Here is a 10,886-nt window from a genome sequence, read left to right as displayed (position 1 = left end):
GGAAGGGGGAGAGGGGGAGAGATTGAAATCACTGTAGAAGAGAAGCTGACCGTATGTCTTTTATCCCTACTTAAATGGGACCATACCTTTTATCTCTAGTTCAGCAAGGAAGCACTGTATCCATGTATAGGTACATTGCAAGGGATCCACAAAAAGCTAAACTTTTATAGCTACTTAAGAAAAACTAGTAACTTACCGAGCAAGTTGCCACTGCTCATCCATATAAAAGTTCACTGGTTCAATGCGGTCACTCTTGGCATAGTGAAGTCGCTTGGGGAGTAGGTGTTTCATGTATGCTTTGAAATGCTGATCTGGGGCTAAGCACTGAAATGTTGACATTAATATTCATGTTGTTTCTAATATTACACTTTTGCATCATAAGTGTTCCCATCTATAAATTCTCAAGTACATCAAGCCTGTTCAAATGCTTCTTTCGAAAACTTTATTTATTTACTATTGCACTTCATTTATACCCTGCCTTTCTCAGTGGGGACTCAGAGCAGCTTACATCCTTCTCCTTTCCTCCATTCTTTCTTTGCAACAGCCCTGTGAAGTGGGGTAGGCTGAGAGTGTGTGACTGGGGCCAAGAGTGGGGCTTTGAAGCTGGGCCTCCCAGCTCCTAGCCTAACCATTATACCCTGCTGGCTCACCACACACGAGCCTCTCTGGCGGAAGCTGCTCCTTCTCAACTCTGCATGTATATGTGTGTACATATATACAAACAACACCCTGAGAGCTTCCTTCCTGTGATGCAGTGGCATGGCTCTAGGAAATGTGTTTGAACACCACAGTCACATGGGTAGGCGTGGTAGCATCAAGATTTCTCAACCAGCTGGGAAACACAATGTCATTAAAGTGGGAACAACGCATTCTCCAGACCAATGGTATCACACCATGGGGGGAAATAAAGTAACTACAGCTGTCAAAAAGAAGGTAATAGAGAACATTGAGGGTTTTGTTGATCTAATCTAAGGTGCTAGCAGACAGCTCCACCAAAAAAGGCATTAATCCCTTTATTTGGATAGATGATGCACACATGTGAAAGAGCAAGCGGCAATCTCAGAAGAGGCATTCCCATGTGTGAGAGAAGGGAAAATGCCTCTTCTAAGAATATGTCCAATACCCCTGATTTTGTAAGTAATTACATTGGACATAACTCCCAGTTTAAGAAAAAAAATCTGCTGCCCAGTTCACAAACAGAATCTTTTAAATCAAATGATTAAATTGCAGCTCTAAATGTAAGAAAAAGTCATCAGGAGTCATATATGAAAAAACAATACTTACTGTTAGGCTTCTGACAACTCCTTCATAATCAACTGGAAGAGTTAGATGAAATCATTAATTACCTAAAGGTTAAAAGAAAATGAAAATAAAAGACTTCCTAATGAGGAATGGCAATTTAAATACTGAATAATATTTCTTCTCAAATTAACATCCTTTTCACCACCCCACAGCAACATCATAAGTAATTCTATCACATAATACTTATTTTTGAAAATGTTTATATTGCTCTTGCCCAAAACATGTGGACTCAGCAAAGCATAACATAGCATGGAGGTATTCAGGTGGGAGTAGACAGTAGCACTATAGAGTGGCACTAAACTGGCTTGGTTGAAAAATTCCCTCAGCCTTCTTCTTGGACTGCAAGCCATTAGAAAGTGGCCAGTAAATGATTCAAACAATTGAAGTTTTTAAATAAATACAAACAACATGCCAATGAAGTAATCATGAAAGGCTCAGAAACAATTGAAATTCCCACTGATATGGTGTTATTTGCGTGACCAAGGCACTGTTCACATATTTATGCAGCATAATTATTAAAAAGTTGCACCTGCTTTGTATTTTTTTCATAGAAATTAACAGCAGCCATTCACCTGTGTGGACCACAATACCATTGAGAGTATTCCTGCCTTCCCTGCCCATGTAAGGATTGTTGTTGTTCTATTTCACAGCTGACTGGCCCTCCCCAGTCCATTTGCTTCACTTTTTCTAATAGAAGTGAACCATTTTCTAATACGCAATATATTAATTGTCTAATATATTAAGTTAAAGAAAGCATTACTTCAGAATGAAAACAACATTACTGGTTTAAACTACATGCCAACAATTAAGGCAAATTCTTCCTAATATCAAAACCTATACTAAAAGCTTAGAAGCCACAATCACTCATGTTTCACTTTCCAAATACAATTGAGCTTACTTCTGGGCAGGGCTGCCAGAAGTCACTCCTGTTGCCTGCTGCCACTAATCTGAGTAGTGGGGGGAGGGATTAAAAAAAGTGGTGCCAGCTGTGGTGTCACATCACTTCCAGTAGAAAAACAGGGTAATTCTAGGTATTGCTGTAAACAATATGGTTTTGCCACAGAGTTTCTGCCAATTTCCAGAGCTACCTATGTTACTTCTGTTTTGTTTTGATTTTTTACTTCTTCTTTTTTTTTACCAGAAGTGACAGGATACCACACCCAGCATCTCAGGGTCCCCCCCCCAATATCCCCATCCACAACCCTCCCACCAGTTGCCTGCCAACCCTTCTTTGGGGCTATTAGACACAATGACAACTACTCAAAACTACTAAAATTATCAGAAGGATCCAAGTCATGTGCGATCATTAGCAAAACATCAACATCTACACTTAATCTGAGCCAAAAGGCCAAGAAGTCATAACATCTTAATTTTTCACCCTTAGATGTCATGTCTCAGAGCATACTTTATAAGATGATGTTAAATCAATTTTAAATCATTCTGGATGCAGATGATGAAAGCAATCATTTATTTATGCATTCAATTTCTCTCTCAATCCTATTTTTCTCTCCAAAAATCAGGAAGCAAAGGTAGGCCATTCCCAGGATTGAAGGGCAAGGGAAGCTCATCATGGATGTTTTACTATTGACCTTGGTTGTAACTACATGTACTTTCAAAGAATACATTGAATTTGAGCATATTAGACTAACCATTACATACAAGAGAAATACTCATCTGGAACATTGCTTGGTCTTAAGCGAGCTGCAGGGCCAGGTACTACAGTCAAATCCCCAACATAATCCAAGTATGTGTTCAGGTATGCTGCTTTACTGCAGCTAGCTTCCTCCATCCCTTTAAAGAAAAGATAAACATGATTTTAAAGAATCAGCCAGTTAATAAATGGATAGGTAGCTACCTCTCAAACAATGAAAAAATGTAGCTAACCTTATTTAATTAGCAGTAAGAAACAAACATAGAAGGATGTGAATGGACAATTGAACAAATTTGGTAAACTGATTTTTAGGAGGGGGGGTTCTTTCCACTTTGCTTCTGAACTCATTTACATGCAAGTTAGTCACAATTATTTTAACAGGAATCATGACCAAGTAGGGGCCTAGCTAGAAATGTCTTTGGGAGTTCCATGTTAGCATTTTTACTCTGAAAATCTATAATAAAGATAAAAAGACTGGGTTTAACGACAAACTAACTGAATTAGAAAAAACTCTTGTATTTTCGGATGATAAACTGCTAAAGAAAATCTATAAAATTTTGGTAGAGGACTTGTTCTTAGATGAAACAGTTAAGCAAAATTGTAGGATTCTCCTGCCTGGAAATTGGGAACTGAAATACTTATACATAATGAGAGCACGAGATGGAATCTGTTTACTGCTTAATGATGCAAGAATATGTGAATAAACTGTTGGAGACGGCTGAAAATGACAAATTGTCATCGTTGATGAGAGGCACAACAGACCCAGCATTTCAAAAGACATGGAAAAAACTGTATGATTGATACAATATAAATGCATAGCTTAAAGTAATGAAATTTTTGGTATTATTAATCTTTTTAAGTTAAATAGAAACTATGGTAATAAAAAGATAAGAGTATACAGAAACTTAAGCAAATTTATAGAAATTCTTTAAATATGGTAATAGAGATAAGAAAATATACTGATCTCTTTGTATGTTTTATGTGTGTAAGTAGATGTTTGTTATGTAGTATGTTTGTTTGTTGGTGTATAATATGAAAAATAATAAAAGTGTACCTTATGGGTACTTAAAAAAAAAGACAAGCTGCACAGAGGATTGGGGCTGTGGTGTGGGGAGAGGAGATTAACCCTTTCCCCTGGCACCATTTTTTTCAACCTGAAAGGGTCATCCAGTTTGCCTCATTGGGGCAAACATGCAAGTACTTTGTATGTTGCCTGTATGTTTGCTCCAGCCAGGCAAACAGTAGCTCCACAGGGCTATTTCAGGTCAGGAAAAAAGGATATGGGCTCACAGTCTGAACTGAGATCTTGTACAGCTTATTTACAACATAAAAATGTTGTCACACCTTGCTAGCTTCTCAGTGCTTAAGAGAGCAATCCTAGATGGGCTTACTCTGAATTCTACTACAGTCTATTCAACAGGGCTTACTCCCAGGAAAGTGTCCTTAGGATTGTGCTGTAAATGATGCATACATGTAATCCTAAACAGAGTTACCCCTTTCTAAGCCTAAGAAGACTTAGGCCCCGGGTCACACGGGAGGATTTCCCCCCCAAGAGGGATGGATCAGGAGCACATAAAGCGGGCGCGATCACACCGCAACATCTGGGAAGCGTCACGCACCCATCCCCGATCTGTCCCTTCAGCCCGAAAACGCGCATTTAAAAGTCAGCCCGAAAACGTGCATTTAAAAGGTACTAGCAACAGAGCACTACCTTTCGGATGATGCGCGGCAATTCCAGGCGTCTGGTCGGGGAAGTGCTGGTAGCCCGTCGCAGCCAGCGCCGTTCCCCGTCCCATGCATGAGCACAACCATGCTACTGCACAACCGCAGGTGTGCGATCTGACATGCCCCCGCGGCTCTGTGCTCCGGCAGCCGATCACACGTGTGATTGGCTGCCGGAGCACGGAGACGCAGGGGCACGTCGGATCACGCTCCCGTGGTTCTTTTTGCTCCGGCTCTAATTTGCCTCCCTTTGGCAGCGGATCATCCCGCTCGTGTGACCGGGACCTTAGAAGGGTATAACTTTACTTAGGGTTGCACTGCAAGTGAACCTGCACACATATGTAACTAAGTGGGACACCTGCACCTTGCATGATCAGTGATAAAAATATATAAACAGTTTTCAGACTATTAATGCTTTAGAGTTGGCATCAGGCGTGCTTACCTTCTTTTTCTGAATGGCTAAGTCTTAGAGTATGGCTAAACTCAGGGGTCATTTCGTAGAAAATATAACTTTACTTAGGGTTGCACTACAAGTGAAGCTGCACACATATGTAACTAAGTGGGACACCTGCACCTTGCATGATCAGTGATAAAAATATATAAACAGTTTTCAGACTATTAATGCTTTAGAGTTGGCATCAGGCCTGCTTACCTTCTGTTTCTGAATGGCTGAGTCTTAGAGTATGGCTAAACTAATTGAATTGGAACAGCTGAGAGACAATATGAGATACGTAAAGATAAATATGGTGTTTTTTTTATTCACTTCATGAATGTGCACTATGATCCAAATATTTATTTGATATTATTCTGTTTTGTATTAAGTTTATAATGTAAAGGTTAAAAATTACATGGCTTTTCAATACATGTGTTTACAGGAGATGATCTATTTATATTTCCAACAGAAAAACTTTTTAAATATGCACTACTTAAAAGATTACTGTTATCAAAAAGCAGCATAAAATGTGCATGTGTAAAACTCTTTTTTACTCTCATAAGGCTCAAAGTATTGGGGCGAAGTGTCTATCTTCCCGCTCTACAGTAAGATCTATGAGATTTGGGAGCAGATCTTTTTCTAGCTCAGCACCAGATATGTTTGTGCTTCTCTCTGTCTCTGGGGTACTCTGAAGACTAACTAAAATTGTTCTGTTCAGGTGTCTCTCCAGTTTGATACTGAGGGCTATGATAGGTTAAGACTGAAACAGACTGACTGGCCCTTAGGATTGCCACCTGGAGATTTGGGGGGTGGAGACTGTGGAGGGTGGGGTTTGGGACTTCAGAGGGGTATGATATCATAGAATCCACCTTCCAAAATGGCCGTTTTCTCCAGGTGAATTGATCTCTGCCACCTGGAGATCAGCTGTATTCCCAGATCTCCAGCCACCTCCTGGAGGTTGGCAGCTTTCACTACTTGTGGTCATTCAGCAAGCTTCACAGCTGAGCAGGAACTTGGGTCTCCCCAGTTCTAATCTGACACTCTAACCATTACTTAGAAGAAGAGGAAGAGAAGGAGGGGGAGGAGTAGTTGGTTTTTATACCCTGCTTTTCACTACTTGAAGGAGTCTCAGAGCAGCTAACAATCGCCTTCCCTTCCTTTCCCCACAATAGACACTCTGTGAGGCAGGTGGGGCTGAGAGAGTTCAGAGAGAACTGTGACTGGCTCAAGGTCACCCAGCTGGCTTCATGTGGAGGAGTGGGGAATCAAACTGGGTTCTCCAGATCAGAGTCCACCACTCTTAACCACTACAACAAACTGGCTCTAAGAAAGCACCAGTGATAGAACTGAGGACATAATAAATTTTATCTCATGTTAAAAGCTTTTCTCCTATTGCTAGAAAATATTCTTACTTTAAAAATAAAATGACCTCAGAATGTTAGTCTGACCTGAATGCTATATAGCTTAAATAAACTTACCATGATCAGAGAGAAGAAGAATGTTAATGCAGTTGTGCAGGTTCATTTGTTTAAGACCATCCATCAGCATCCCAACCACTTTATCCACTCGCTGTAATGCAAGAATGACCTGCAAGACAAAAATAAAGACAGGCAAGACAGACATTAACTTAACTTGCAAGCCATATTTAAAATCTATGGTTCTGAAAGTGTTCGAGAGCAACAAGTTATTCATAGGAAATATCCTGGACTAGAATTGTATTATTTTTTGTAACAACGATAGAAAATCACTCTACTGATGGCATATCTAGTTAAAAGAACTTAGTGATCAGTGGCATGTATCTGAGATGTTAAAAAAAGGCTTACAAAAATTAAAGGATACCCACAGAATTATGCAAAGCCTCAGGAATATGGTTGAATAAAAATCTCCCATTTTTAATAGTAAATCATGGAGATTAATTCATGTTCATTTTATATTTAATATACCAATTTAAATATATATATTAGTGTTAAAAACTGTGATATAAAGCATTATCACTGACTCACTACAGAACTTATTTAAAAGCAAAAAAAAAATCCATTTACTTACTTCACTGCTGATTGGTCCATATCTGTGGCCTGAATGATCTGGTTCTTCTAAATACAGAGTGTAAAAGTGTGGTCTATATCAAACAGTACCAAAATTTTAATATTTTACATATAAACTGTGAGAAGTTATGGAATTTATATAGACAGCATTTGTTAGAAACATCTGAGCAATAATAACAACAAAAAGATATGAGGCACCCAAGGACTTACATCCCAGCCATATCTCTGTATAGTCAAACTGGGTTCAATGGGCCTTACTCCCAAGTAAGTGTGTGTATAAGATCACAGCCTCACTGTACAACTCCATCAAAATCAAACACTTTCATGACTAACTGATTTCACTTGGAAAATAAAGCTTGTGTTTAACATCATTCCCACTGAAATCAATAACTTTGGATAACTTTCTTTTGCACTAAGACATAACGTGTCATGGGCAAGATCCCATCTTATCATCGAATGCACCACCTTCATCTTCCATGCCACAATGGCTGCATTCTGACATCATGACAAACTGTGACTTTTCTAGAAATGTAGTCCTCTTGTTTAGTTATCACCAGAAAATGGGGACAAGGAGAGAAACAGAGGCTGTTTTCTAAGAAATGTTTATGCAGCACAAAGAGCACAAGATTTTTCTGTTGTTCTATGCCAGGGGTGGCCAAACTGTGACTCGAGAGCCACACGCGGCTCTTTCACACATGTTTCCACCACTTTCCTTCTTTCTTTCCACCTCTCTCTCTCTCTCTCTCTCTCTCTCTCTCTCTCTCTCTCTCTCTCTCTGACAAATAAATATCATTAGCAAACAAATAAATATCGGACAAATAAATATCATTATCAATATCTGTTTTTACCCCTTTTGCTTTTTTTTGGCAGTCTCATTTAATGCTAGTAAAAAGCAAATGTGCATATTTTTAAATTAAAAACATGTTTGTAATATCTGTTCATGTCTTGCAGCTCTCAGACATCTGACGTTTATTCTATGTGGCTCTTACGTTGAGCAAGTTTGGCCACCCCTGTTCTATGCAGCCATCTCTATCCAGAAAGCTGAGAAGGGCAGAACTGCTTAATGAACCAAGATTCTGAATTCAGACCTCAGAATGATCAGAGATTAGTACCAACCAGAGTTAATAAGCCAAGTACAAACTGTGCCTGTTTAGCGCCCACCATTTATGTGTCACAACACTGCAGTTCAGACCATCTGAATGCAGCCACTAAATTGGTTAGTTGTTAATATGCAACAGACAAATTAACAAAAGTTATACTTAGAGAGCTATTGACTAATAATGAATTAATATGCTATGACAAATTAACAAAAGTTAGAGAGCTATTAATTGATTAAGTGTCTCACAAGAGATAAAGCTTGAAAAATAGGCTTTACTTGGTTGTGTATTGTGTTGAATACAAATATTAAGAAATGCATGGTTGTTGTTTTTCTAAGATTCTAAACATGTACCTTTTATCTTCTGGTAACTGTAGCCAACTAAGAAAAGTTGTTACTCTTTCTTCAAATGGTATTGAGCTAAAGCAAAAAGCAAAACAAGCAACTTAACCAAAAACTGTGATATGTATTACTTAACCTAATTTATCTGCATATTTAAAAACTGCTTATTATTAGATGAAGTTTTTGTTGTATCTTGAGAACGGTTTGTAGTCTACATGTTTGTAGTAATGTTCTTCCTCCTTTGTTGGCTGTGTGGTTCACTTGATACACGGATAATTAATAGTTTGCAGGAATTTTCAGGCACTGAGAAACAATCCTGAGTTGCAGAAGAGGAAGAAGAACATTGTATGGACCAGAGACAAGGAACGGGAAAAAACAAGTGTTGTTTGAAGAAAGCAGAAAGACTTTTAATGCTGGCTTTTTAACGTTTTCCTCCTGTTCTGTTTTTGTTCTGGGTACCTTTATGAGAAAATTTTGTTTGTTTTTTAAAGTCCCTGGAAATTAACAGAGCAATCCTAAGAAGAATTATAGCCTTCTATGACCAATGAAGTCAAAGTACTTAGAAGTGTGTAACTCTGCTTTGGACTGGAAGAATTCTTTTGTTTTCCTTGAACGGTCAGGACCCATTTGCTGGGAAATTCCACTAACAAAAGCATTTTAAAATGGCATACCTAAAATGGATACATTAGGTATACAACTCTGTACTGTAACTTGATATCTCAGGTTTATAGTTAATTTAAATCCAATATCTAAGCTCTGGGGATTGGCAAATGCAAGCTTACAATAGGAAAGGTCAACTGCTTCAAAAACGCTACTTTAAAAATCATGAAACTACAACAAATGTTGGTTCCGTTCACACTGGTATTTTGGCCGGATATAGGCACATTTCACAAACTGATTAAATGGGCCCGGTCACACAGCCACATCTGTCAGGCGTTCCCCGGGCATACTCACCCTGTCAGAGGATGACTTGGAGCCGGGTTAAAAAGCCACCACCTCCAAAATTGTGTTTTTGTTTCCCCGCGCATTCATTGTGCATGGCCGGATGTCTGAACATGGGGAAGCACACACAGAACAGATCTGGCAGTCTGAACCTGGAGATCCATTCTACTGCTAGGGAGGTGCCTTTTTTAAAAAAATGCCTATATGCGCATGTACTTCTATGCGTGCACATGACTTTTGGAATTCTTTTGGAAGGGTGGTCCATGGCTGAAGCACTGCAATAATGTGGATGCTTTACCATGGGATGTCTCTGTGGGTAACCCACAGCAGGGTGTGCTGCGTGGTTGATATGCCCCACAACACCTTAAACCAGTTCAATTAGAGGCGGCACCATATTGCGCCAAGCCACCAGTGTGGGCACGGCCATTGTGTGGGTGTTTCCAAAAGGTTGGCAGGTAGATATGATGTGCTAAGCTTTGTGATTGGATTGAAGTTGTGGAGACCATTTAATAGAGTCCCACTGAAATTAACTGGACTGGTAGTGCAATCCAATACAGAGATACAACCAGGGGTCATACGGGGCCAGAGCACGCCGGAGCACCACTCCGGCAGCCCAGGAGCTGGCACAAATGGCAGTGGTGGCAAGTCCTGCCCCCAGCTCCACGCGCCAAAGCATTGCGGCCTGGGGGAGGCCTGAAGAGGCCCGTCGCCGGCCTCCCCGGGCCTGCGCTAGTGCGCTGCGGCCCGGGGGAGGCCTGAAGAGGCCTGACAAGGCCCGTCTCTGGCCTCCCAGGACCTGCGCTGGAGCACTGCAGCCCGAGGGAGGCCTGAGGAGGCCTGTTGCCAGTTTGCCGGGGCCCACGCTGGAGCACTGCGGCCCAGGGAAGGCCTGAGGAGGCCCGTTGCTGGAATACCGGGGCCCGCGCTGGAGCGCTGTGGCTTGGAGGAGGCACATCGCTGGAGTCCCGGGGCCCGCACCAGAGCGCTGCGGCCTGGGGAAGGCCTTGATCGTAGTGAGGGATCCATGTGAGTGGGGATGGTGGGGGCTTGATGGGGGGTGGGAGAGCCTTCCTTCCTCTCCCCATCTCTTTGCCCTCTTTTTCCCTCCATTTCTTCTCTCCTTTCATTTTGTTTCTCTCTTCTTTTCTTCTTTCCTTCCTTTTGCTCTTTTCTCTCTTTTTCTCCTTCTTTCCTTCTATTTCCCTCTTTCCTTCTCTCTTTCTTTCCCTTCTTTCCTTCTCTCTTTCTTTCCCTCTTTCCTTCTTTCTCTCCTTCTTCCCTTCTCTCTCTTTCTTTCCCTCCTTCTTCTCTTCTCGTTCCCTCCCTTTGTTCTCTCCTCTTGCGCTCTCTTTC

At 40.8% G+C, this 10,886-nt stretch overlaps 1 protein-coding gene across 1 annotated transcript in view; it reads right to left on the bottom strand.

The window, feature by feature from the left end:
- Nucleotides 1-10,886, bottom strand: part of ENPP1 (ectonucleotide pyrophosphatase/phosphodiesterase 1) — a 62,324-nt gene that overhangs the window by 21,546 nt on the left and 29,892 nt on the right. Inside the window, exons 10-15 of the mRNA XM_015421254.1 lie at nucleotides 8,604-8,669; nucleotides 7,155-7,227; nucleotides 6,587-6,695; nucleotides 2,962-3,093; nucleotides 1,285-1,316; nucleotides 197-324 (exon numbers count right to left, since the gene is read on the bottom strand). Coding sequence (XP_015276740.1) covers nucleotides 197-324; nucleotides 1,285-1,316; nucleotides 2,962-3,093; nucleotides 6,587-6,695; nucleotides 7,155-7,227; nucleotides 8,604-8,669 — 540 coding nt within the window. The remainder of the gene's footprint in view (nucleotides 1-196; nucleotides 325-1,284; nucleotides 1,317-2,961; nucleotides 3,094-6,586; nucleotides 6,696-7,154; nucleotides 7,228-8,603; nucleotides 8,670-10,886) is intronic.

Source organism: Gekko japonicus, unplaced genomic scaffold, assembly GCF_001447785.1.
Source record: "Gekko japonicus isolate JY-2015 unplaced genomic scaffold, Gekko_japonicus_V1.1 scaffold407, whole genome shotgun sequence".
Lineage (NCBI taxonomy): Eukaryota > Metazoa > Chordata > Lepidosauria > Squamata > Gekkonidae > Gekko > Gekko japonicus.
The sequence above is the reverse complement of the archived record's forward strand: the minus strand, read 5'-3'. Positions and strand labels throughout refer to the sequence as shown.